The sequence below is a fragment of the Odontomachus brunneus genome, unplaced genomic scaffold (genome assembly GCF_010583005.1).
Source record: "Odontomachus brunneus isolate Ranch 3 - 2012 unplaced genomic scaffold, Obru_v1 Obru_scaffold_063, whole genome shotgun sequence".
Lineage (NCBI taxonomy): Eukaryota > Metazoa > Arthropoda > Insecta > Hymenoptera > Formicidae > Odontomachus > Odontomachus brunneus.
This window is the reverse complement of record NW_022639513.1, coordinates 984,837-1,011,250: the sequence shown is the minus strand read 5'-3', so window position 1 is coordinate 1,011,250 and position 26,414 is coordinate 984,837. Positions and strand designations below refer to the sequence as shown.

Here is a 26,414-nt window from a genome sequence, read left to right as displayed (position 1 = left end):
GGATTTCTTATGTAGAGGTCTAAAGGTCATTCTACATTAGTTGCAAGTCGATTGCAACTCTTGTTGCGGTAGCCAATCAGAAGCGCCAATAGCATCATTGATGCTTCTGATTGGCTGTCGCAATAAGAATTGTGTCTGCTTGCGATCGGTTTACAACTAATGTAGAACGACCTTAATGTATTCCTTGGACCCATTATTTCTTTATATTAGTTCCAAGTCCCCGCTATTTTTACAGATGCTGTGTAGTCAATAAAACGATTCATAGTTTAGCGGAGGCTTGAAATTTAATTAAACTATTTTAATGCAATTTAAAATAATTATATTATGAAAAATATTTCATAGTATATAAAACAATTCAATGTAATTATTATAACTTCAATATGAATTATAAAGAGAAGATAATTTATTAAGACACATTGTATATCACTTTTATATTGTAATTATTATATTATGTACAATAAATTTATATTTTTGTTGTCTTATGTAAATATAGATTTAAGAAATTCTGTTCGGTCTTCCACATGTGTCTCTGCTTTCCTATTCCTGATTTCATTATCAGTATCCCTTTGTTTAACTTCAGGCAATTTGAAAATTGTTGTTTCTCCTTTCTCATTCTTCTTACATAATTTTTTACTTCTGTCCACATTATATGAGAAGAAGTTGACTTCTCTCTTTGCTTGTGCAATCTCAGTTAGAAGTCTTTGCTTATGAACTGCACGTTCATATGCTAAACGTTCACTCAGATGAATCCATTTAAATCTGTGTAAAGAAAAAAACAGAATGTTAGCTAAAAATAAATATTAATTATATAAATACTAAGAAATAATATATATTTTATACTTATACTCACCTATGTAAGTACTTTATATTCCATATCATATCATAGAATCTGCTGTTTTTCCTTGTAGATATTTGTGTATTGTTTAGAGTCGATGCTACAAATTTGGCTACCTTTTTACTTTCAAACTCTACCCAACCTTCAGTAAAGTGTTTAATTGCTTTTTTTCGCTTCTTATGTTTCACTGATTGTACTTCTAAAGAGAAAGATTTTACAATTTTTAAAATAAAATACAATTTTATTTGTGGTTATTAGGTTAAGATAATTTTGACTTTTGTCATTTTTTAAAGTTCTTTAGTTGCATGAAAAGCTTTGCAATAAATAAGAAAAAGATATTATAGTTCAAATTATGTAGAGTTACCCATATTTACAAAAAAATATATGGAAAGAACATTTAGGATGTACCGTTCTCATCTAACTGCAAATACACTCTGTCCAATTGTCCATAATTTGAAAATATTTCCCGAATCATTGTGACGTTCATAAATTTTGGTATAGTGGACAAATATATTATTCCTTTCTTAAGCTTTTTGCCAGGTTTTTTCACTGCTTCGTTCATATTTATATTTTTATTCTCGAACTGTGTACTTTCCTCACTGAAATATAAAGCCTGTTCTTTGTAGCTGCACTGCTGAACTAATGCAATAAGTTATAGCGTGTTCGACTGGCTCTGAGTTAACCCACTCTGGGTTATTCAATCTACGTTTATTGGTCGAACAAGTACTTATAAGCTTTATGATTGGCTAGTAGACACTTATGACATCATTAGTCACTCTCGGAGCGATTAACTCAAGACCAGTCGAACACGCTATTAATTGCTCCGAGAGCGATTAATGGCATCATAAAGATCTATTAGCCAATCATAAAGTTTATAAGTACTTGTTTGACCAATAAACGTAGGCTGAATAACCCAGAGTGGGTTAAACCCAGAGCCAGTCAAATATGCTATTAGAGTGAGAAAACGTATATTTGTCTCACTTCAACATATTGTACCAGTTCAGCAGTGCAGCTACAAAGATCAAGCCATTTACCTAGAACGCGCGCTACTTCTTGAGTTTTGCGGGATGAGAGAGATCATGCTTGTAGGGGGAGCGTCCCGATTGACCACGGTACAATTGGACACAACCAACCGATGCAAAGAATTATCTAATGAATTACTAGGTCGAACCAATCATTATAATCTGGGACCTTATACGGTCCTGTGTGAGAAGCGAAAATGCGAAAAGTGAACGAATTTACTAGAATATTTATAATTTCATTGGTCAATATCTAGTGAATTCGTTCATTTTTCGCATTTTCACTTCTCACACAAAACCGTAATAAGCTCCCTGTGTTCAATCGTACTGTGGTCAATCGGATCCCACTCGTAAGTTTTAAACCTTAAGAAATTGACCAATCACAGTCAAATTTGAAGAAAATAATCGACTGTGATTGGTCAATTTCTTAAAACTTAAAGCTTACTACACCTATTGTGGCTCGGGACTTATGATATTTGTCGGAATCGATTCCGATCGGAATAATTCCGTTTTCCCTAGAAAAGACAATAGAAATCTAGGAAATAACTGAATGTTTCCGATCGGAATTGATTCCAAAGAAGTCCATAATAGGTACTCTCATTAAAACTCGCGCTGATAGAAAAACAGAAACTATTGGTCGCGTTTAGCAGAGAAAGCTGCTTTGCAGATTCGTGAATCTAATTGGAGTATACTCTTAATTTTGGTTAAATTCAAGAGCATGTACCAATCAGATTCACGAATTTTACAACAGTTGCAAAGCAGCTTTCTCTGCTGAACTCAGCCGTTGATTACGATCCGATTGCTAGCGCAAATTCTAATTGGCTTCTGACTTTCTGTTTTCTGTTCTTCTGTGAAAACGTGAATTCGTTAGAAGCAAGAATTAAACAATACGAAAGTTAACCAACCGTAATTAATTATTCTGGACATAAGGAGACATCGTCGATTGTAATTGGACTGGAATTATGTGCAGAAGCTATTCTGGCTACTTTATATATAGTTACTTTATATACAGTTACTTTATATAGTTACTTTATATATAGTATAGGACCTTTATATATAGTTTGTAGTTTTCTGGAATAGAGCAGAAGAGCGATAATGGCTGCTTGGGCGAGAGTTGTTCGTACATTTACCCGAAAATATTCGGCCGCTGCTGGCGAAAACCAGCATGCTACTGGTAAATAAATGAAACTATTAATAAATCAATGTTTTATTTATGCATCTGTGAAAAAAATTCTGTGATTTATACAAAATACTGTCTACGTACTTGAACGATACTATCACTGTTGAGCAATATCGTTTTTATTAAATATTACTGTCTAACGTTTGAACATTACAGTCTATACGTAAACAATGTCACGGTAATCTATATGCTTTGAATGAGGAAAATTGTGTGGAGATCCTCAAGTAAATCACCTGTGTAGGTTATGTAATACCAATACTGTGTGCTTTACAGAGCAGTCTATGATCATGTGGAAGAGGCTCTCGTTTTTCGTGGGTTTTCCATGCATAGGTCTGGCTATGCTTAATTCCTACCTGAATCATCAGGCCCATCATCATGATCCACGCCCAGAATTCATTCCGTATGATCATTTGAGAATAAGAAACAAGGTATGTATTTAATGTTTAATATAGAAAACAGATGTAAAATTTTGAGACTCAATGTTTGTCAATCTTTGATTTTATATTATTTATTTCTAATATTACTTTCAGCCTTTCCCATGGGGAGATGGCAATCATAGTCTTTTCCATAACCCTAAAAGGAATCCCTTACCTGATGGTTATGAGGAATAGAACTTGACAACATTTAGTTCATAATGATTATATTTGCTGTTAGCATTCTATGTAACATATATCCTGCTTTGTATTGCCTTACAAGCACAGTTAAGTCAATAAATTAGTAAGGAAATACGTAATAACTTTTTCATATTCTTATGATTATTACCATTATATTTATATTACTGTATTACTGTATATTATGTAACAAGTTTTTTTTAAATATTGTAATATGCTTCACAATAATATAATATCCTCCTAGTATAATTCTAGTTTTGCCACATATAGAAATAAAAGAGAAAGAGGGAGAGAGCACAAGAGAAAACTTAACATCAATTCTGTCAATGCATCAAATTGCTGGAAGAAACCTGTTGAAACAAGGTATGATATGTAAACATATATTTATATAGGATACAGGATTTGGTTCAGAGAAAACGAGTGTGTATTGATGTTTCCTCTTTTCCTTTTTATTTTACAAATGTATAAAATATTTACAAAAAATACAAGTGTATAATTACAATAACAATCACTTTACGCAACTGTTCTTATGAATACTTTTCAAAAAATATCTTATTTGTATGACTATACAGGCACTACTACTATTCTTATCGTCCTATACTATGTAGTAATTTATAAAAAATCGTCAATATAAAAGGAAGAAAGTAAATATAAATTTTAATATACTAAATATAAACAACAACAAAGTATTAATTATAATATACAAATAAAAGAAATACTGCTTTAGAATGTGAGCTGAGATGCTCTTTGGATCAATCATAAGTCATCAATTAGGCAAATTAATCAGGTAAATTCTGATTGTACGGCTTACAGTGCTTATGGTGACTTGAATACCAGTGCAGTTTCGAGCAACGCTCGGAGCAATAATAAGCTGCCAAACAATTCTCGCAGCACACAGTACTGTTACGTTTGCAACGTAAACATGGTACGTCTTCCTCGTTTACGATTTCCGAATTATTGTTTGAATTGGATGATTCCCTCGCCGATTCTGTATCCTCTCCCTCGCCGAGTATATGCAGTTGGTCGTCCTGGGACAAAAACGTATTGGAATCCATCTTCTCGAATAAAGTCGACGATATATTGCAGATATTGATGATATTCAGTTTCAAGGTTTCATCTTCGAGTTCTGTGAAATTATATGCAACGACATCATTCTCTACAAGAATATCGTCTTTGATGATGATGTCTTTCTCATATGTATCTGCGTCGCTGATTCCTTCGTTCTTTATGAGGAAAGCTTGCGGTTCCTCGCGATGTCTTGTCTCCGACGAGTGATCAAGTTGTTCGTTATTTGTTTCAAGCTTAATGTCAATAAATGCCGTCCCTTTTTCCTCATCCTCCGATAGCGTATCGATCGATTGCGTATCTCTCCATTGACCACACTTTTCCATATACCATACCCGTTCCGAAGTTTCGAAATCTTGAGATATTTCCAAGACTTTCTTCTCCTTTGGCATCAATTGTTCGTTTACTATCTCGTAATGGTGCGCTTTGGCATCCGGTGGACTTTGGCACAAGTCAATCGGGTTTATTTCTATAACATCTTCCGACAGATTTTTTAATTTCTCAGTTTCATGCTGTATTACGTTGACCGGTTCACATTTTTTCACAGAAATTCTATCACTCTGCTCTTGCCGCACATTTGAACCGGGCTTTTCCTTGCATTCGTCAGTAGAGTTCTGTTTTATCTCTGTATCTATTGACGGCTGTTCAACAGATTCAATCGAGTTTATTTCTATAACATCTTCCGACAGATTTTTTAATTTCTCAGTTTCATGCTGTATTACGTTGACCGGTTCACATTTTTTCACAGAAATTCTATCACTCTGCTCTTGCCGCACATTTGAACCGGGCTTTTCCTTGCATTCGTCAGTAGGGTTCTGTTTTATCTCTGTATCTATCGACGGCTGTTCAGCAGGTTCCTGTTTTACCGACTCTGCAGTTCCGTCGGGCTCCGCCGCGCCATCTCGCGTTTCCGTTGTCGAGTCTTCGCGCGACGGATCCTCTCGCGGCACGTTTGATTTTTCGAGCAATGGTGCCGGGCACAATGTCGACGTGTCTTCATCCCGCTGTGGCGACTCTACGAGTCCGGAAGATGATGTCTCCGTTGTCGCGGATTTCGACAAATTTGACGTTCCGAGCGACTCTTCGTTTTGCGGTCTCGTCGACAAGTCCTCCGGCGTTGACTTCGAAGCGTTCGACTTGGTATCGTCTCTCAGACACTGTATCGTCTTCTCTAGTCTCTTATCGCGCCTCAACTCTGTCATCTTCTGTTGTCCCGCAGATTCCTTTTGTTCCCGGCAAGGGAGGAGCGACTGTGCTTCGTCTTCTCGCGTCAATTCGGTAGCTTGTTTTTCAAGAACGAGCTTGCTTAAGTACTTGCTCAGAGAGTCGTGAAAGCAATGCAGCAAGCTTCTGTCCGATTTCCACGCCTCGAGTTGCTGCTTTGTAAATATGTGCAAGAGTGTCGTCAAAGACATTTGGAAGTACGTATCCAAATGACTCTGAATTATTAATTTCTGAATATCCGTGAAAACATTTAAGTTGATATGCGCCGCCGATTGCGACAATCCTTGCGCGGTCGGTGTAGATTGCGCTGTATTCTGCATCTCGCTGTTAGACGGATTACTAGAGAGATTAGACCGATTTTCTGAGATATTAGATAAGAGGGTGCGAAGATTGGAGGTGTCCTCGGTGACGACAGTCGTTTCTACTTTCCGCTTTTGCGAGAATGACTTCGTCGCGGGGTTCTCCTGCGACGCGCTCGTCTGCGCGGACTCGTTCACACGTTTCATCAACACGTTTTGCGCAACTTGCATGCTGCTTCTCGCCGAGGACGTTTCTTTCGTATGACTCGACGAAGTCGCCTTCTTCTGCGAGACATCCAACGATGCTACAAGTACTCCCGCGTCGGTTGTAGAATTTTGCGGGATGTTTCTTCCGAAAAAAACTGGATTCTTCAGAATTTCTTGGCGCGTAAGTTCCGAGCGCGTAGTCAGTGTTTTGGCCGTTTTCGATTTATGGGTGTATTTTCGTTTCTGCGTTTTCACGTTGCTCAGGGATTGCTGCGTGTTTGATGGTATATTAGTTAACGGATTGGACGACACTGTAGAAATTACATTTGCGAGAAAGTCGTTCTGTCGTAAGGATCTTGTCTTCTGCGAGGTCTGCTGCATGGCAATTGATGCTGGTGCAACGTTCAAATATTTTGCCGTAGCATCGTACATAGTGACACGCGATTGCTGATCGACATTCATACGTTGATACGTGGCTTTTGTTGCGCTTATTTGCAACGGATTTAAGCCGGTTATATGAGACTGTGGTTGATTGTTCAAAACGGAGTAAGCATGTATATTATATTGCGGAGATGGTATTCGATAAGATTGGCGGATTTGCGCCTGTGAGTTTATGAAATGATTTCGTAGTAAATGCGGTGCGGTGAGGGCCACAGTGTAGTTCGGCATGGTGTTCTGAGTTATGGGAGCTGTGAAAATAATCTTTATGTTACGTATGTTTGGCTGGTAAGAAGAAAAGTAGTTTTCGTGAATAAAACTAAGAACCTTGTGAAAATTTCGATAAGAATTGACAGACATATATTTTATACATTTCATTGAAATATATAATTTTTTTACTTGAACTTATCATTTCCATCCGAAATTTCAATTTCTAATATATTTCTAATAAAAAAATGATAAATTCCTTTGGTTTCATATCGCGACTTACTTTTAGCGATTAAATATACTATACCAAACGATTAAATAATGATCTTAATACATATGTCTTTCTATATTTTATCACATACACATTAATTAATTAATTAATTATATCATTCATATCAAAAAATACAATTCAGTCATATGTATTATTCTTATCTAATTCTATGAAATATTTTGAGTAAGAAAGAGCATACTTGATCCATTCGATTGTTGTTGAAAGTTCGCTTGTTGCTGCGCGTTCGGAATGAATGCTGTTGCTTTGCTGTTGTTTCTCAAGGATGCCATCCATAGTCCTTGTTCTTGTCTGACATTGTCACTTGTAATCGTACTTGTAGGCAGTGAGATTGGGTTTCTTAGGTTAGCGTAGGATGGATGGGGACTGACGTTTTCTGTGCCTGGTAGTGACATATGGAAATTGGGATATTCCGGATATCCGGGATAAAATTGTTGCTGGTTGCTGACGCTTAACTTCTCTCTCAGCGGCTCACGTGAGCTGTGCACCGCGACATTCGTACTTTGTGATGTTTGATTACTATTCAATACCGGTAAGGACAAATGTGGCACATGTGGAACGTTACTTACGTTTCCCGAGGGTTGAAATCCAAGTCTGTCGAGTTGCTGGTACTTTTCCATCATTGCGTGCTGCCTTGCATTTAATATATGTGATGTTATGTGAGGATTATTTATCAGAAATTGTTGCTGGCTGATGCTCGTCGTCGTTGAACCCGACGGTATAAATCCCAGTGCAGTTGCAGTATTATTCAAGTCACTGTTCGGTACAAATTGAATATTTTTTATATTAGCCGAGGATTGTCGTTGCTCAATATTTCCCATCGCTGGACTCGATCTAGGCACACGTAGAATATCGCTTGTATTAGCCGATAATCGTTTTATATTTGCCGTTGTCAATGGAATTGACAGCGGCATATGCAGAATATTGTTCATATTATCCGATGATTGTCGTCTGACATTTACTGTCGCTGGACTTGGCTGCGGTATACATGGAATATTATTGATATTTGCTGATGATCGTGGTTGCCCGATATTTCCTGTCACTAGACTTAGTTGCTGTATATGTGAGACATTACTTGTACCAGCCGATAATTGTTGTTGTTCCATATTTGTCGTTATCTGACTTGGCTGCGACATATTATTTGTACTATTCGATGATTGTTGTCGCTCAACATTTTCCATCGATGCACCTGGCTGCTGCATACGGAGAATATTATTTGTATTATCTGAAAAACGTCGTTGGTTAATGTTTAGTGTCATTCTTTTTTATTGTGGCGGATTTAAAATATTTGTTGTATTACCTGAGGATCGTTGCCGATTGATACTGGTGGATGGCGAGTTCGTTTGCGGGATACGTAGAATATTCGTGTTATCCGCGAGTCGTGATAAGTTAATAGTAATGTTCGGATTTAGTTGCGATGTTTGCATATAGTCCATGTTACTCGAAGATTGGCGTTGGCTGGAATTTACAGTACTTTTCTGCCTTTGCTGCAGCATACTTGTAGCATTATTCATACTGTTTTCGAATCGTTGTTCGTTGACAGCTGTTCCTGTCGCTTGATTTGGGTACCCCATATGTGAAGTCGTATTTCTTGTTACTTGTGTTCTGATATCTGGTATCTCTCCGCCTGTGATCGATCTACTTTGAACACTTTGAGACTTCTGTGACTGTGAAGACTTCTGTGCGCTAGTACTCGCCATCGTATTCGTCCCACTCGCAACTACTAGCGACCGATTGTCTCTGATATTGGACAAATTGAATATTTTGTTAATTTCTTCAACTGACGTCGGACAATTTTGTAACATACTGAAGTTGAGTCTGTGCACTGCGTAATTGATGGTATCATATTTATACATATTATTCATAGTCAGGAAAGTTTTCAACTTCATCATGTTATTGTACAACGCTATTGTGATTGCTATCATGTCGGGAGTTAAATTTAACTGATTGTTAATATTATTATGAAACAATCCACGACAAGACATGATAAGATTACCGATACTGCTAATCAATTGAATCTCTTCATTCGACTTGTGCTGACCGTACAAATTTCCAGTTGATGTACACGTGGTGGTTGAAAAACTCGTAGCAACGCTCGTGGTAATGAAACTTGTATTCGTTAGCAGAAATCCTTGGGACACTCGAGGAGATGCGACGGTGGTAACTGAGTTTGCGGTATCCGATGTGCCTGCTACAGTAAGATTTACGGATGTCGGAGTGCTCCAGCCAGATTGCGTTTTTGCAGTGAGGCATTCTTTCAAGATCTCTTCGTTATGCTTTTTTGATTCACTCAGAGAGCTCTTTGGTGGTAATGTTTTTAGATCAGGCACGCTGCATACAGAAGTACTCGATTCAGTGCTATTCTTCGCTGAAATCGACGCTGTCTGTAATAAGCTCTCTCGCTCCACGGACTGCACGCACTGATCATTTCCCGCTTCATTGCGCTCCATCACATTTTCCCTGTCGTTGATTGATCGCAAATCATCCTGAAAATCCTCTTGTTGCAGAGGGCGATTAATACTGGTTTGAGTAGCATGATTAGAATCATATGAGACTTGTTGAATGCTCGACATTGTCTCGATATTCTTGGTAGTAGTAACTTGATTAGTATTCAATGCTCCTTCCGATGCATCGTCTTTCTCCGTCCTGTTTGCATTCGCACTCGCAGTTATTTCGGAAGAAATTTCTAAGATCATACGACGAAAGTTGTTTTTAAGATTGTTGAGATTGTACTTGGCTCTCGTGGACGGTGGAATCTTCAGCGTGAACGTCTCACTCGTAAATCCCGCTTTGGCCTTGACCTTGATCTCCAGTTGAACCTCATTATCAGTAATGTCATTTCTCAACGATTGAGGGTTACTGGTATCTGTAGAGGGTTGATCTGCAAACGTATTCGTGCCAACATTTTCGTTGACGTTATATGCCTCGTCTCTGCTTTCTTTCAAAGACGTCGGTGTTAAACTACGATTGACTACCACATTGCTCGCACTAGAGGTATTATCCTTTGATGATAGAATACTGTCAATGTTTGTAAATTGGGTTACAGAAGCGTTGTCTACGCAAGAGTCTTCTCTGACAGTACATGTCTCATCTTCCCGGACACTTCCCTTCTCTAACATCAATTCGTGATCAGTCGTCATAGTGTTAGTGTTTTCCGAAAAAATATCATTCTTCATTAATGTTAAATTAACAATATTGCAATTATCGTTACTTTCTCTGTCTTTGATGTCGGAGACTAGTTTATTAGAGAACAAGTTTGATAAAACCGCGCTTGAATTCGAGTCTTTGTGCACATTTGCATCTTTGTCGGACGAGAAGTTACTCTCATCAGTGTTACATTCCTGAATCTCCCTCAATATTTGCTTGACTTCGCTACTCCATCTGTCATTTTGTTCCTCTCTCTTGAAAATGTTTTCTATCACATTCATCAAGTTTTGTCGTAAAGTCAAAAGTAACTCTCGCATTTCGTCCTTACTTATATATTCCTCCATATTTACTTTAGCTACTTTTGCAGCTACCTTTGAAGCTTCCTGCGTATCTGTTTTAGCTACGAAGACTTCTGCAGATATGTCATTTTTGCTGATAACATTTTTTGTATCATCAGCCACAAGAGGATTCATCTCGTGCTCCATTTTCACCGGGCTCTTGTCCTTTACGTCTTTCCGCGAGTCGTCAACATCGTCTTTATACACCGACATGTCATCGTTCTCCGTGTCTCTCTCCTCCGTACTGCACGAATCGATGGATTTTTCTTGTACGACAGATTTTGACTTTAAAAACGCGCGCTCCTCCTCGCTCTCGCTTTTAGTGATATTTTCGCCGAATAAGTTGCGAAATAAGCTTCGTATGCCTTTGAATGTCTTCGTCGTTTTCATTTTGCTTAACGCGCGCATGTCTTTTTTTCTTTTTGTGTATCTCTTATTTCTTCTTTGAATTGTCCATTGCTCTTTTACGTTATCTTCAATAACGCTATCTCGCTCATCCTCGGTGGACTCGTCGTAGACCGATCTTTCAGTATTACTAGATACTTGAATATCACTGTTTGTCATATTTACATCTGCCAAGGTATCTGTCTGGTTCTTTTTCTGTATCTTTTCCAGTAACGTGTCATCTTCATTTGAAGCCAGCTTTCTCTTAACTCCCGTCTTGTAGTCGATGTTCATTTCCCGTGTAGATAGAGTGTTTCTACGCCGGTCTGTGCTCTATAAGTTCAATGTTATTGAAATTATGTTTATCCTTACGGGTATAAATAATGATGAGTTTACCTGCTTAGCTAGCGACTTAATGTACCTGAGAAATCTGTACGTGTTGCGTCGAAGTAGCCGTGACTACATTATTATTCACAACGGCTTCTGCCTCTGAATATGTTTTTGTTCCCGAGATTCTTGAGTCACTCGACAAGTCGAGTTTGTTATTGCAGAAAATGTTGTCATTAGTTTCAAAGTCACAATTCTTTACAAGCGTGTCTAACGAACCGGTTGTCAACGAGGAACGTGTCGAGTTTGCGTCATCACTTCGCTTCATTTTCATTATTTCTTCGCCAGAACTATTACCTGTTTAAAAGTTTTTTTTTTTAGAATGAAAATAATTTTTTGACATGAATATTAATTTAATTCCCGGCGAGAAATCTTTCTGCTTGCCGAATATACTTGTCTTTTGCATGCAAATAATGCTTTATCTACGCGGAAGGTAGTTTAATTTTCAAACAAAGATCCTTCTTACAATCTGTCGATTCCTCTTGAATGTCGCTTAACGATTTTCCTTCGAATGAGCTGCACTTAGGGATGTCTCTTGTAGAAATTTTATCAGCGTTCGCTGTAGCACTCGACGGCAAGATTTCGACCTCCTGGTCTAACTTAGAATCGTGGTTCTTTTTCTTAGACTGTGTTGTAGCTGAATCTTGCGTGTTTCTCAACGATCCTTTTGTCAAGATATTTTCTCGATGTTTACCGTGTCGAGTTTCGCTTAGTAATGAAGCAGAATCTCGACTATCGTCGCGCTTCGACCGAAGCGTTTCTCTGTTTAACCGACTCTGTTTAGACGACGATTGTTGTGTTCTGAAACGTATACAACAACATTACTCCAAATATTACATATATATGTTAGAGCGAACTTTGCAACATACCCACCACAGTAGGCTGATTCTTTAATTTTATAACGACAATGTTGTTATAGCATCGCTGTCGTATATTCTAACTGCGAAACAGTAACATAACATAACGATATCGACACTATCGCTAAAAGTTACAGAATCGACCTACAAATCAATCTTGTTGAGTGATATGTGCTAATCTTAACTAAATAATGTTATCTAACAGAGATGGACACTCCAGAACTCTCTTATCCCTTGCTTCCCTCAAGCACTCACTAATTATCACACTGTAAAGATCGAACAGATTCTTAACAGTGCTTAAACGTTTGACTTTATCTCAATTTATACGCTACCATGTATGTTCGTCGGCAATCGATACGCAGTTGTAGAACAGACGAGTGAGACTTTCCAAATCACCTGAAATCGGAGAGATACTCGTGTGTACGATTGTTCGAAGGTACGGCCGAGCACTCCGTTCTCGATTCATCAGTGCTGTCATGATCAGTCCGGCGTCTTTTACACACGAATTCGCATCTCGATGCAGATTCAGCTGAAAATCCTCGAAGATCTACGGCCTCTCTATTTAGATGATTTGTGCTCGTTTCGTTCGTGACATGCGACTCCACATCGATCGGTGAGTTCGCGGCATCGAGTTTCGCATTGAGACGATGACGATGTCGCGAATCGGCGCTCCGATGGCGATGTTTGTTGTTGGAATGATGGTCATATTCTGCCATCGTCCTGTCTTATTACAATAAAACCATTAGCCTCATGCTTTAGAAAAATTGTATCGATTCTAAGCCTCAAATCCTAAGCTTTAAAAGATGGGAGTTGACCAACTCGCTTAAGGTTTAGAGCTTAGAGTTTGGGGCAGCGCGAAAAAAGGCCGGGAATGCACCACAATTTCGAGTTTAAAACAAGATTTAGGGCTTAAAATACCTGTTGTAGGATCTTAGGAAAGAATATTAGTTGCTCTGCGATGTTGCTATCGTGTTTGTCATAGCGTCATCGTGGCATCTACTTGCCGGATTAATTTGATATATATCTACAAATTATTTGTATTTTAAGAAAGATAGTATATAGCACGATCTAATAATTATTACTCTCAATGTGATTATAATTTTTTTATTTTGTGTGAGAAGAGGAGGGGATTTATATTCTACATGTTACGTAACATTGGAAACTTTGTGATGTCGAAGTTGGACGAAGGAGAAAAAGATAAGAAATATTGAAATTCTGCATTACGTAATTTTTGAATGGCTTCTTATTATAGTTTCTGCGTTCTCACTATGGCCATTTTGATTAATGATGGGAGAAATCTCAGAAGCGAAAGAACATATTCTTGAAATACTCACCAGTGTTGCTTACGCGTGTTTTTGACACGTAAAACTAAGGCCACGAACACGATGTGTTTTAGTAAAGAGGATGTTAATTAGATATGATAGCAAAGTAAAATCGCTGAATAAGCTCCATATTCCTCGCCGCTCCGTACATCCGTTGCAGATATTGGATACCGCTGAAACGACGAAATTGAAATACAATTGACTCAAAGCCAACTAGTTTTCTTAGGGAAACAGGAAGAATCGAGATCTTATATATTTTTTCATTTTAATTTTGGAACGAGAAAGAAGTAAAAGAAAGAACTACTTTGTGCATCAGTAATGAGTCAGTATGTGGATCAGTAGATGTGAATGCAAAATATAGATGCCGATTCATATGAATATAGAAACAAAGAAATGTTTTTGAGTGAGTCTGTCTGAGAGTGAGTAAAAATCTAAAGTGCAAAATATACTACACAAAGTCCAGCTACCCGCGTTTGTGACGATAGGATTAATAGTTTCTATGCGTCTTACGCGCAATAATATTGAATAGTCGCCCGTTATTAACTATTCCTTTCAAGATTTTATAGATTTGCAATGTTATAGTTATAACTGAACCATTTATAATTACAGTTATAATATTGTAATTATAATTAAATACTGTATTTATAATTACAGAATTTAATTTTAATTATAATTACAGTATTATAATTGTAATTATAAATGGTTTAGTTATAACTATAATATTTCAATTTATAAAATCTTGAAAGGAGTAGTTAATAACGGGCGTCTATTCAATGTCACTGCGCACAAGGCGCATAAATTCTATCTTCATGAACGCAGGTAGCTGGACTTGATGTAGTGTATCATAGATTTTGCACTTTAGACTTTTACTGACTTTACTCACTCAAAAACATTTCTTTGTTTCTGCATTCATGTGAATCGGCATTATTGTAATTATAGTTATAATTATAGTATTTCAGTGAAGAGTGCACTGATTGTATTTTAGAGAATACCCTCAAAAAGCGAGTCACAAAGAATGCTTCTGTTTGAACTAAAAATTAATTGTTGAATAAAAATAATATTTCGCTGACATCCAGCGAATATTCACTGATTTTCATTAATTCAAATGAAAGAGACGCAAAATTACTAATTATTTTTACATAAACTTGGGGCGAAATTATTCATATATCGTTAAGTCGCGCGTTCTTATATAGCGCTGAACAATTTCACCTTTCGCTTCGTCGATTATTTTTGGAATACATTCTTGCGAATCCGATTACGCTGACTTCATTGAACACCTCGCTATCGCACGTTGAGCGAAAAAAATTCTACTAATCACTTAACGTAATTTTGTAACAAGAAAGTACCAGTGAACGTCCGTCCAGTAGAAGTGATTCTTTTATACTGTCCGTTTTGCACCCTCGGTGAGTTACATTCCAACCGAGTGAAATAAATTGTGGGAAGGGAGGGGCGTGGAGACGAGCTCCGAAAGGTTGAAGCGTTTAAGAGGGACCTACCACTATCGCCATCATCGTTTCTGTTATTGCTATCTTGAGTTATTAAAATTAATACGTCTATCGTTCGTAAACTAAACATTAGAGATTCGGTTCGGTATTATCAACGAGAAAGAAGTTAGCGCAGCTCGAAATCTGATGCTGAGATATGGAGTGGCATAAGCAGAACCTTCACTGCTGCTATTTCTACGAACGTGCGCTATCCTGAACGTAAATCACGTTCGAGTCGCATGACATATGAATATATTCGCGATAAGAGACTTTTAACTGCCTGTCAAGAACCACGTATGAGTTCGTCGTGAACTGTACCAGCGCTCGGTGGACGAACTGCTTCGGTAATTCCAACTTCTCCAGGTCATCTTTCAACTGAAACAATCGTCATTGTAACATCGTCGAGATTAAACTCTTAGACCAAGTTCCACAACATCCGTTTAATTTTAACTACCGGTTAAGTCCCAATAGTAATTGGTTAACTCTTCTTAATGTCAAATGCGATTGGTCAAGTCCAATGGAATAACCAGCCAGTTAAATTAACTGGAAGTTGTGGAACTGGGTCTTAAGCCCGTATCAGATTACCGATTTTTGCGTCACGCAATTTCACAGTCTCGCCTTTGTCTCGTCGTCTCTCATTCTCTTGTTCCGTCGTTATCGTTATCTTATTATAATCCAAGTTGCTCTTCACTTACAACGACCATCCTCGAAGTGTCCGTCTCCGATTTCGATGGAACTTGGCATATTTGTAGAATAGCGAAAAATAATGGATTTGTATTTTTTTATATTATATAACAACATAATATTAATAACAGATAATATTGTCGAATAAAAATTAATCGAAAAAATGAAAAAAGCTGAAGCGTCTCAATAATATTAAACTGTCAGAAAAATATTCGAAATGTTTAGCAAATATTGATTGATATTGTTTAGGCGATAAATCCACAAATCAACAAGTCGAAGGCATTTTATTAGATTAAATCTTATTTATAAAGCTGATATCACGCGCCTATCTTCTTTCATTTTAACATTTCATATGATTGTTAGTAAAACACACATCTATTATGTGCAGGTAAATTAAGTTAAACTCAACATAAGATTCTTCTATCATTTTACAAACAATTACGTAAAATTTTTAAATATTAGTAAAAGAAGATTGGCTTAATGCACGCGACGCCGTGAGGTGAGCTCTGTAAGCACTATTTAAAATGTAATATCTTTCTGATAATTGTGTTTGATGTTTTTTTGACTTTACAGTTTATTAATTCGATAACGTTATTATATTACTAATATTGTAAACGTTTGTGCAATAACGATATAAGGCCTGTTCTTTGTAGCTGCACTGCTGAACTGATGACAATATATTGAAGTGAGACAAATATATGTTTTCTCATTCTAATTTATTGCACTGGTTCAGCAGTGCAGCTACAAAGAACAGGCCTATAGATACGTAAAGGTAGAAATACTTTGAAACACCTCTTGCTAAACAGTAAAGTGATTTTAACGCGTCAGTAAAAAAGTGGATGTTACTCCGTTTAATGTTATCGCGTTGCTTCTGCCCGCATTTAATATACAAGACAAGCAAGATACGGTGAATATTTATGAAGAAGAACTGAAAGATTATTTATTAAATATTATATAGCAATGTATGGAAAGCATCGTTTTTCTTGTAGAGCAACAGACATAACTGGGAATTGATAAATCTTACAACGTAAGTAATTTTGAAGATATTGATACGGATTAGTTGGACGAAAATGAAGAAAACAGATCATCTTATTACATAAGGTATGAAGAAGAATTTCTAATTTGCAAGAGAATCTGTCGATTTTGAGTACAAACATAAAACGCTCGAATAGTGGAATAGTGGTAAAAATGAACGACTGCAAGTGTGGATTTGTTCGTGCTAAATTGAAAATGGTAAAATCTGAAAAAACAATTATGCAGGTGGCCGGCTAATGTTGAACAGGTAGATTCACATAAAGAAAAAGTGAAACGCATAACTGAATACATGTTTAAAAAATGTATGTAAGCAAGAGAATTTAACATTATTATACATGACGTTCGATCTTCGATGATGGGCCTTGCAAGCGAAAGTAACAGAAGATTTATTATCATATAAATCTGGTCATATGTGGCTTTGAAACTTCAAAAAACATTTTGGAATTGTGTTAAGGAAAATTACAAGATTCATTACGAAAACAGCGGCACGCAATGAAAAAGATCGATTTTCAAAGCAAAGAATTTTTGGCTGCTATTAAACCGTACATTGCGAGAGAAAGACTCGCTAATGTGTTGACATCATGATTTCAAATCGGAGTCAGACTTCGCAGATGTTCCTTGTTAGTAACTTTTCATCAACAACTATCACACCACAAAAAGGTTAGTTTATTCACGAATAAGATAACAGAGGGTGAAGTGAAGACCATAAAATATCATGCGCATTATATACCTAATTTTTATATTTAAAAATATTATATTCTATAAAAATAACTTAATTTTGTATGTTAATAATCTAAATTTAAATTTTGAAATATCCCTTTTTTTAAAAACAAACAACTTTTACCAATTACTAATACTAAAAATTATAAAATAAAGTAATTAATTAAAATGAAAGGATGAATGCATAAAATGATACTTGCAATCGATTGAGCACATTTGTAAAATGCTCCAAAAATTTTTCTCTTAAACTTCAATGTCAACGTTAGGTCAAAGGGGCTTCTACCTGCGAGAAAAGGACCGTTATGATTCACAGGATGAAAAACAGACTGCTTTGGCGGAAAGATTTCATTCTTCACTACATCTGTATGCAGTTACCACTTCAGGTTACTGAATAAGTTATCCAGATACGTCTTTCGCTATTCAGGTTTGTCTTCCGCTATCCAAGATGAATGTCAAAGAAAGAGGGATTTTATTGTTGATAAATGAACTTTGGCCTGCTTTCATGATGAACATTCAGGATGAATGTCAAACAAAAAAGGACCCTATTGTTGATGAGTAAACTTTGTTGAAAGTGATCTTTTTTTCTAGTAATCGGATTTTTTCTTAGAAAAGCGACGAATCTCGAGGCGCAACGATTGCCCTAGACACAACAAAGTCGTTTTACATGTTCGTTCACGGCTTTTCTCGAACAATCGTTGACTAATCTAAGATTAAGAGATCGACAAACTCGCCTATCTGTATATACACTTTATCAAGTATCATCAGGTAGATATTTTTAGGTATCATTGCACGATTCTATTCTAATCTTCTTCTAAAGCATCGGATACACGAATGATACGTAACGATTATCACTCCTTTTGAAATAATTCCGTTATATATTTTTTTATACTGACAGAGAGCAAGCAGTTGCTCACAAACCACATGCCTCTTCGAGAATCATAAAATCCTAGAAAAGATTATTTCTGGTAGGGAAGTAAAATTGTTAAATATGATACTTTTAGTAAAATCATACCTGAAGTCGAAGGGTCTCATGTCTTTTACAATATCCGACGTATCCGTCTGGAGCCGGGATGGTCGGTTTTTTTTACGCTGGTTTTTTTCCGAATTTTTCATGTTTGTTATATTATAAATTAAATATTTTTTCCTGCATAGGAATTTTTTTTAAACGTTGGGTCTGTTATATATATATATATATATATATATATATATATATATATATATATATATATATATGTTTTTCTTAGAACCCTTCTTGAACTTACTGAAAAATTTTTCTTAAAAGCAGAAATTCTTATTACATTTGTCAACACATACTGTTTCTTCTTCAAACAATTTAGTTCTTTAAGATACAAATGATCTTTCAGATAGTGTCAGATATAATTTTTATACAGTATAAACTTTATACGCCATGAATTAGGGATTTACCGGCTCTTTCATTAAGTCACCCTGTATCGAGTTGCGGCGAAGATATGTAGGTATCTATATATAAGATTATTTCTACTGATAAACTTTTCGTTGTTCAAGTTCTCGTTTAATCTATTTGTAGAATACTCCTGCTGTTTCCGGCGAGATACAAGGAATCTTATATTAAGCTCCTTGGTGCCATTTTAGAAACGGATATTTTATCTATATTATTTTCTTCATATAAATTTTATCTATATTATTTTCTTCACATAAATATGGATTTTCTTAGAAGAAGAATAGTAGATAATTCATCTTTGTGTTCCAAAAACCAAAGTTATGTGAATAGCAAGGAACCTATCTTTACATTCTCACAAAGACTGATGACGAAACACATGTATTTTATCTCCTTAGAAAAATATGCTAAGTATTCTTGAAGTTAGAAGAAAATGTTTTAAAAATTAGAAAAATTTCATCTTACGCGAACGAGTCCTTTCGCGCATATACAACGTAGCGCTTGTCAGAGTCAAAATTTAGATTACATGTTAAGCTTACGAATATCATCTGCAGGTAAACGAAAAGGAAAACTAATATTTGGCAAAAAAGTACTAAAAAAAAAAAACAAAGCCTGATGAACAGTAACCTGATAAGCTGTTGCCATAAAATCATGTGGATTTTATGTCATTGAGACCAATCTTATAAGAGGATCCCTCGTGTTATACCTCCGACTACGGCTAAAAGTTGTAAGAAACGTAGGGACAACTTTTTGCTAAAACTTATTAACAATGCTGAATTTGTTTTCAACCCTTTAGACCGATTTCCAACGAACTTTTACAAAGAGATAATAAAGAAGCGTTGATCGTACAATGAACAGTAACAAGTGACAGTAACAAGTGACATATTGTTCAGGGATCTTCCGTGGTATAAATTGTCACATAGAAATAAGGAGGAATTATCGATGTCTCAATCTCAAGCTGCTCGTTTTGCGAGATATGCGTCGTATCGGTCCTTTCCATGTGTTTCATTATATTCGTCTGCTTTGCGCCAGGCGATAATCGCACAAACGAGAAAGCTGCAGACGCATTTGATATTCCATTTTCTTTGTTGCGAGACGAATCGAAAAACTCCATTTCATCGGGTGGATACAAATCGGATTTCCGCGATCTCTCTGTGTCGGGAGACACGCGATATTCATACGATATAGTCGAATGCGCTGTTTGTGGAGTGCGTGTTGATCTGTGAAATATTTGATAATAAAGAACCATCTCAGACAACAAACATTTCTAAAAAATATTTTGAGTACGTTTGAAAGACAGATTAAGATCTGTATTAATAGTCGTTATTTGAAATGTGTTTCAAGTGATATTTTCGGATTTGAATTTAGAGTTGGATTTTCAGTTGAATCACGATTAATGATAATTTAATTGAAAAACTTGGACCCAGTTCCGAATTAAAATTGGAGTATCTCATATCAAAATTTTAAGTGACAATTATTAATATGAGCCTATGACATTTAAAAAAAACTAAGATTTTTTAAACGCCTTTAAAACGCTCTTCAGAAGTTTGTACTGTCTAGGGGATGTATTTTTACACGTAGGATATTTTTCACTTACGATTTCATCACTTCCTCGCCAATGCTCGAGCTATGATTCACAATAACAGATTCAGCGGACATATTGTACGCAGCAGCCGTAACATCTTCATTCGAATCATGATCGATGACTGAAGATGTGAGTATCGCTGTTGCAGTGCTATCAGCAGCATCATCTCGCGTACTATTAACTGCATATTCTTTAATCGACAAGACTTGCAGCACCTTGTAAAATTGTGCCCTGTCTGCCACTTCCATGCCCGGATCATTCAATTGCGTCATGTCGTTGATGCTTTCCATCACCGGTGATGTTACGTTAATAACAATCGTGGAATTGAGCGATTTGCTGAAACGACCATGAACAACCGAACTGGAAGACTCGCACGTACGAGAGAAGGTGATTTCCGAAAGAAAACGTACGTACTTCTCTGTGTGATTCGAATAATTGTCTCTGTCGAGGAGCTGGTGATCCTTCTGGCCCAGGTGCACAGCGGACCAGGTGATAATAGAAAGAACGACGAAAAATATCACAAACGACATCAACCATTGGATCAGCCCGAAAGCCATTGCAACGACACCAACTTAATCTGTCTCTAAGATACCGACATTTGTACTCGAACGGCCCGCCTCTGCAACTCTCTGTTGCTTTCGTTGTGATCTTACATTTAATTAAATACGATCTCGTCACGAGTAAAAGTCTCGGCCATTATAAAACAAAAAATAATCTGCAGCGATATTCGACTGATTTTTAATGAATCGATTTGCTTCGGGAAATTCGGGATGAAGGGCTAAATCAATGTGAATTTGGCTAACAATAAATTTTCCTATAACACATAACATATTATTAACAAATATTTTATTAATAATTTAAAATATAATTTTTTAAATATATTTTTAACATATGAATATTTAAAATATAAGCCACACATAATATTATGCCATTAATATGATTCCATTCACTTTATAAAAATATGTAATTATATGTAATTACAATTATATGTATTATATTTATAATTATATGTAAAGTAGTACCGAAATATCATACCAAGTGCTATGATTAAAATAATTATATTACATTAATAATATTCAACAGATAATTATTGTTGCACCTAAGATAAATGTCACGGAACTCTAATGAGAAAGCACGATCAGAGCGCTTTATATTTATATTAATAAATAATTAATGAAATTACTAACAAAACCCAATGACTGAATTATTGAATAATATTACAAATTGGCGTAAAGAAAAATTTTTGAACAAAATCTCAAATTTTTTCTTTTTCTTTCGAAATATTATATACAAAATATATTATTAATATTTCAAACATCAGGACACGTCCAGTTATTGGGATATTTACCTTACTGATCTATTTTTTATTTAAACAAAAGTGTATATTGACGACTCTGCGCACTTTTCTCTGATCGTCAGTCTCCGTGAACGAATAGCTTGCATAACGGTACAAATAGTGACATCTGCCAAGATGTTTTGTAAGTACAAGCAACTTGCAGGTCAGTGCATCTGAATTGCCTGAGTGCATTGTCATGAAACTGTCACCGCGCGCTCGCTCGCTCGTTCTCACGCGACTAATAAAATACGTTTAATTATCCACGAAATTGCAATCGCACGGTCGCGCTTGTGTGCAAGTAATAAAGCGCTCGACAACGTACGAGAGCTGAGAAACGCTCGGCATGATAATGTTCTTGGTCGTCTGCAAGTTTGAAGAAACGGAAATATAACCTCTGTCGCTGTCGTCGTAATTCCATTTGATCTCCTAATTGTTGCGAGTTGAATTTGAATTCAAATCGCATTCCGATGTCTTCTCCACGAGCGAGAATTTTTTCCTCGCAACTGTGCGCAGTGTATCCCCTGTCGACCGCTGATTTCATTGATATTATGTTTGACGAGCGCCTACACGAGGATTCAGTGCTGTTCTGAGGAGCCGGTAAGTACACAGCATAGCGAGATAGATTTTTTGCGTATTTACGCAAATTATTGCGTATATTAAAGTTTGTGTATTTACATATTCCACGGTTCCATACAAGTTGAATCTGTTCGGGCGGGAAACATTTCGAAAAGAAGATCGATAAGATTCTTATGTACTGTAGATTTAACGAGGACCAACAGCGGGAAGGATGCCAAGTTATATGAGCCTGGTGAGATTAGTCCGGAGACGTCTTGTTCTCGGACTTATCTTTGCCCTGTCGCTGACCTACTGTGCCTTTTCTTTGCTGCGAAATGAGGTAAGTTGGCCCAGCAATCCATCTGGGATTGGTTACCCAAGTAAAACAGAAACTTACCATTATGTTAAAATGGTGAGAAACTGATCGAATTGTGATGAAAAAGTGAGTTTTTTGGTCATTTTCTTGTCACTTTGATATCATCGTGATGCTTTGTTCTGAATACTTAGGCTGCGTTCCAATATTTGTTACCAATGTTGAGAACTTATAGTTCAAGTTACGAGTACTATAAACCTTCAACGCTGTCACAGTAATTTTGAAACACAGCTCCAGGCAGAACAAAAAATCATAATCACGTCAGAGTGACAAGAAAATGACTGGAAAACTCAATTTTCAATAATGATTTTCTTGTCATTTTGTCCCTGCTCAAAACAATGGATACAAAACAATAAGATTATATCACGTTCAGTCTGAATTTCAATGTAAACCAATCATCACTGTATTGATTCACATTGATTTAAATTGAAGATTAAAATTTATGCGATGTTTTGTACCTATCATTTCAAACAGGGACATGGTTTTCCGTTTTGCTTGAGTGAGTTCGTGTTGGATGTGTGGTTGCTGAAAGCATCATTCTTTCTTCAGCATAATGAATAATAAAGATAGAATAATGCTGTCAGTACGAAAGAATCTGAAATATTTGGTCAGAGTGAATAATATTAGATTTGGTTTCCGGATTTGAGCCGCGTGGATTCTTCTTTGTTTGATTGTGAATAATATTGTTCTGTATAATTTCTATTACATAATTCATGATATAATATAATTTCTGTTATATAATTCGTGATTGCTGTTGCACACACGCAGAAAAGGTCATTGAGCATGGACAACGATCTCGATGACATGGATCCTATGATGATTAATGACAACAACGAAGACTTGATGCCTGACGACGATACGCTCGCAGAACAGTTAAAAACACCTGGTAAATCTCCGCTTTGGCAAGTGGAACTGCTTGAGCGAGCCGTCAATGATAATGCAGCGAGCGTTGATGCGACCAATTTGAACGAGAGCGACACTTCCACTAAGCCCTGTCGCAATTCTATTCAAGTAAACTTCAGCCCGAAATAATCGCAAGTGCTCGTCTTGAGAGAGTCATCTTATAATGTATAACATGTCCGTTTCAGGGAAAAGCTCTGATAGTGGACGAACGGGGCATAGTATGCGCCAGGCATGAAGTTCTACCGAATGGATGTTGCAGAATCGAGCAGAAACAGACCCCGAAGAACGAGGAGGCGCCGCTTATGGCTAGGAGAGAAAGATACAGTTGCAAAACGTGCAATCCTCAAGGATGCTGCACAATTTACGAGTATTGCGTCTCGTGTTGTCTGCATCCCGGCAAGGTAGATTCGACTTATCGACGTTCGCACGCCTGTTTTCCTCAATCGCGCATTCGAAACGCGCAACTGAAGAGAACAGATAACGCCCGTTAACGAGAATTCTCATTCATCCTGCCTATTTTCAATGTGCTCCCCAGCAAATCAAAGGTCGCAAGGACGTGGTGTCGGGTTCCGCGAAGGTGCAGAAGGAGGAGGACGCGGTGAAGACGCGCATTCGCAATCTGGATCGCTTTCAAATCTGCTTGGCCGCCTGTCGCACGTCGAGCGCCAGCGTGCGGCATGAGAACACCTACAAGGACCCCTTCGCCAAGCACTGCTACGCCATGCAGCCATCGAATTCTCACCAACGACATCGGCGCGATGTTGTTAATTCATTAAATAATAACGGCGACAGTCCCGCCGTTGTCGTTACTTCTTCTTCTGTGGTGATGTTTCTTACTTACCTTCCTCCCGAATGTCACTCTTCATACCGTCCGACATTGAATGAATCCTCTGTACCGTCTTGCGTCGATCCTACCTTAACATTACTCAACTACTATTCTAATCGCATTTAATACGTTTAATACGTCTCCCTTGAAAAATACATGTTTAATACTCGACCGTATGTCGGTCCTCAAATCTTTAACGTTAAATATTACAAAGACGATTTGATTCCGCGTACTAAGACCGTCTTTATATCCCATATATCTTTGTACGTTATATTGATTTCAGGGTACTTTTTACCTGCGTAATGCAATATCTCGCTCTCGATGCGTTGTTGAACCGGTTCGAGTTCCTATTTCGAAAGAGAAAAAAGAAAATCTTGTTTTATTATACTCGTCGAAACTTTTTGCCATCCACTCGTAAATTCGTACATCTTTCGTCTACGTACATAATTGCAATCCGCTGCTGCATAATGACAAGAAATGGCTAGTCTCGTCCGATTGGATTTATTGACGCCGGATCCGTGCATGAGCAGCGGGTGGAAGAACACTGTATCGCCAGGCTCCATCTCGAGGTCCAGCCATAACGTCGTGTCCGGCAAATCCTTGGTAACGGGAAAATGTCGATTAATCTACTGTACGCGCGAAATTTCCTGAAGTGAAATCTCGCTGGAAGCGAGTGAAGACTCACTCGAGGCGCGATATCGGAGATTCGCAAGAATATATCCTCACCTGTATACCGTGGTAAAACTTGTTCATCGGACCGGAAGGATAATCGTGGGCGTGCAGTAAGCCTGAAAGGTGCGATCCGGGTGCCACGTAGAGGCATCCGTTTTCCTTATCGCAGCGTTCTATAGCTGTCCACGCAGCCACTATATGATCAGCCGGACGTAACGGGAAATAGTACAGATCCTGGTGCGGTGGATGCCTACGAGAACATATCGCAATTGATACTGTTTGGCGATCTTCCTCGAACGAGAAATCAGCCTCGCGACTCTTAATCTAATCTAATTTACTTGGAAGTGCCGAATCCGGAGTCGGGTGGTTTCGCGATGAGCATGTTGTGTATCGCCAGAATATTTGGCCCGGTGAAGCACTCAGTTATGTCAAGGATTTTCTTGCATTGGATGTATTCGAGCAACACCGGATCGAAATTAATGTCCTGCAACTTATTTACCGACTTCTTGTCCTTCACGTCGTACATCATTACGATTCTATCTCGTGGAACTCTGCCCTTGACGATATCGTTGAATCTGGCAAGGAATAGAATTCAGCATCTTTTCTACGTGACTTTTATGTGTATATAAATGGATTTTTTATTCTTTCTCGGCAAACAGAGAGAAAGAGAGAGAGAAGAATAGAGAAATATTGAGATGCATCTCACTACCAACGAATTCGCGTACGTGAACGATATTAAAAGAAGCTCGCGTGTTTACACTGCATGATATAACAACATTTCCGATATTCCATATGAAAGAGTCGTCTCTGATATTACCGGTTATTGCCGATTATTGCCGGTATTTGCGTGCAAGCTAATAACAGTTTCGGCAAATTTGCCGAAATATCGTACGAATATCGGTCGAATAACGTTATTACATTACGAGGCTATTCGTATTAATGCGGAATTACAAGATTATTTATTCCGATTAATTTCTCTGCAATAATAACGAGTATTTTCAATACGTAAACTGTT

The 26,414-nt window shown here is 37.2% G+C and overlaps 6 protein-coding genes across 9 annotated transcripts in view; 2 read left to right on the top strand and 4 right to left on the bottom strand.

Annotated features, from left to right (window-relative positions):
* Positions 1-416: 416 nt before the first annotated feature.
* Positions 417-1,525, bottom strand: LOC116846332 (activator of basal transcription 1-like). The gene is made up of 3 exons (XM_032820024.1): positions 1,244-1,525; positions 851-1,034; positions 417-759 (listed from the first exon to the last, which is right to left on the bottom strand). Exons 1-3 carry the CDS (start codon positions 1,395-1,397, stop codon positions 480-482), a joined length of 618 nt encoding a protein of 205 aa, XP_032675915.1. The 5' UTR covers positions 1,398-1,525; the 3' UTR covers positions 417-479.
* A 1,340-nt stretch (positions 1,526-2,865) lies between these two features.
* Positions 2,866-3,770, top strand: LOC116846352 (cytochrome c oxidase subunit 6A1, mitochondrial-like). Its single transcript, XM_032820060.1, has 3 exons — positions 2,866-3,028; positions 3,308-3,462; positions 3,565-3,770. Exons 1-3 carry the CDS (start codon positions 2,950-2,952, stop codon positions 3,643-3,645), a joined length of 315 nt encoding a protein of 104 aa, XP_032675951.1. The 5' UTR covers positions 2,866-2,949; the 3' UTR covers positions 3,646-3,770.
* A 302-nt stretch (positions 3,771-4,072) lies between these two features.
* LOC116846351 lies at positions 4,073-15,178 on the bottom strand. 3 transcript variants are annotated; one of them, XM_032820059.1, is made up of 10 exons: positions 15,019-15,178; positions 13,822-13,982; positions 13,406-13,511; positions 12,884-13,211; positions 12,097-12,431; positions 11,665-11,927; positions 8,675-11,576; positions 7,556-8,599; positions 5,390-7,129; positions 4,073-5,188 (listed from the first exon to the last, which is right to left on the bottom strand). In XM_032820059.1, exons 4-10 carry the CDS (start codon positions 13,201-13,203, stop codon positions 4,425-4,427), a joined length of 7,368 nt encoding a protein of 2,455 aa, XP_032675950.1. In that variant the 5' UTR covers positions 13,204-13,211; positions 13,406-13,511; positions 13,822-13,982; positions 15,019-15,178; the 3' UTR covers positions 4,073-4,424. The 3 variants fall into 3 exon arrangements, with proteins under 3 accessions (XP_032675950.1, XP_032675948.1, XP_032675949.1); XM_032820057.1 differs by having other exon boundaries at positions 4,073-7,129; XM_032820058.1 differs by having other exon boundaries at positions 4,073-7,129; positions 12,884-13,207.
* Positions 15,179-19,633: 4,455 nt separating this feature from the next.
* On the bottom strand, positions 19,634-21,543 carry LOC116846302. 2 transcript variants are annotated; one of them, XM_032819964.1, is made up of 3 exons: positions 21,149-21,543; positions 20,747-21,070; positions 19,634-20,369 (listed from the first exon to the last, which is right to left on the bottom strand). In XM_032819964.1, the coding sequence occupies exons 1-3, from the start codon at positions 21,289-21,291 to the stop codon at positions 20,039-20,041; spliced, it is 798 nt and encodes a 265-aa protein (XP_032675855.1). In that variant the 5' UTR covers positions 21,292-21,543; the 3' UTR covers positions 19,634-20,038. The 2 variants fall into 2 exon arrangements, with proteins under 2 accessions (XP_032675855.1, XP_032675854.1); XM_032819963.1 differs by having other exon boundaries at positions 20,747-21,543.
* Positions 21,544-22,060: 517 nt separating this feature from the next.
* Positions 22,061-24,883, top strand: LOC116846300 (UPF0454 protein C12orf49 homolog). Its single transcript, XM_032819962.1, has 5 exons — positions 22,061-22,667; positions 22,831-22,965; positions 23,767-24,009; positions 24,087-24,302; positions 24,437-24,883. The coding sequence occupies exons 2-5, from the start codon at positions 22,858-22,860 to the stop codon at positions 24,851-24,853; spliced, it is 984 nt and encodes a 327-aa protein (XP_032675853.1). The 5' UTR covers positions 22,061-22,667; positions 22,831-22,857; the 3' UTR covers positions 24,854-24,883.
* The window catches only part of LOC116846303 (phytanoyl-CoA dioxygenase, peroxisomal-like), a 42,085-nt gene continuing 40,511 nt past the window's right edge, over positions 24,841-26,414 (bottom strand). The window contains exons 3-6 of the mRNA XM_032819965.1: positions 25,738-25,974; positions 25,454-25,649; positions 25,171-25,326; positions 24,841-25,074 (exon numbers count right to left, since the gene is read on the bottom strand). Of these exons, the coding sequence (XP_032675856.1) occupies positions 24,934-25,074; positions 25,171-25,326; positions 25,454-25,649; positions 25,738-25,974 (730 nt within the window). The 3' untranslated portion in view covers positions 24,841-24,933. The remainder of the gene's footprint in view (positions 25,075-25,170; positions 25,327-25,453; positions 25,650-25,737; positions 25,975-26,414) is intronic.

Coding starts and splice junctions, on each gene's coding strand:
- LOC116846332 (XM_032820024.1), bottom strand. CDS start 1,397: ATGAACGAAGCAGTGAAAAAACCTGGCAAAAAGCTTAAGAAAGGAATA. Junction 1,035..1,243: donor TTTGCAGTTAGATGAGAACG/GTACATCCTAAA, acceptor CTTTCTCTTTAG/AAGTACAATCAGTGAAACAT. Junction 760..850: donor AATATAAAGTACTTACATAG/GTGAGTATAAGT, acceptor TTCTTTACACAG/ATTTAAATGGATTCATCTGA.
- LOC116846352 (XM_032820060.1), top strand. CDS start 2,950: ATGGCTGCTTGGGCGAGAGTTGTTCGTACATTTACCCGAAAATATTCG. Junction 3,029..3,307: donor CGAAAACCAGCATGCTACTG/GTAAATAAATGA, acceptor TGTGCTTTACAG/AGCAGTCTATGATCATGTGG. Junction 3,463..3,564: donor ATTTGAGAATAAGAAACAAG/GTATGTATTTAA, acceptor TATTACTTTCAG/CCTTTCCCATGGGGAGATGG.
- LOC116846351 (XM_032820057.1), bottom strand. CDS start 13,203: ATGGCAGAATATGACCATCATTCCAACAACAAACATCGCCATCGGAGC. Junction 11,928..12,096: donor TCAAGAGGAATCGACAGATT/GTAAGAAGGATC, acceptor ACTTTTAAACAG/GTAATAGTTCTGGCGAAGAA. Junction 8,600..8,674: donor CAATCGGCAACGATCCTCAG/GTAATACAACAA, acceptor GACGTTTTTCAG/ATAATACAAATAATATTCTC.
- LOC116846302 (XM_032819963.1), bottom strand. CDS start 21,291: ATGGCTTTCGGGCTGATCCAATGGTTGATGTCGTTTGTGATATTTTTC. Junction 20,370..20,746: donor GGCGAGGAAGTGATGAAATC/GTAAGTGAAAAA, acceptor AATATTTCACAG/ATCAACACGCACTCCACAAA.
- LOC116846300 (XM_032819962.1), top strand. CDS start 22,858: ATGCCAAGTTATATGAGCCTGGTGAGATTAGTCCGGAGACGTCTTGTT. Junction 22,966..23,766: donor TTTCTTTGCTGCGAAATGAG/GTAAGTTGGCCC, acceptor GCACACACGCAG/AAAAGGTCATTGAGCATGGA. Junction 24,303..24,436: donor GTTGTCTGCATCCCGGCAAG/GTAGATTCGACT, acceptor TGTGCTCCCCAG/CAAATCAAAGGTCGCAAGGA.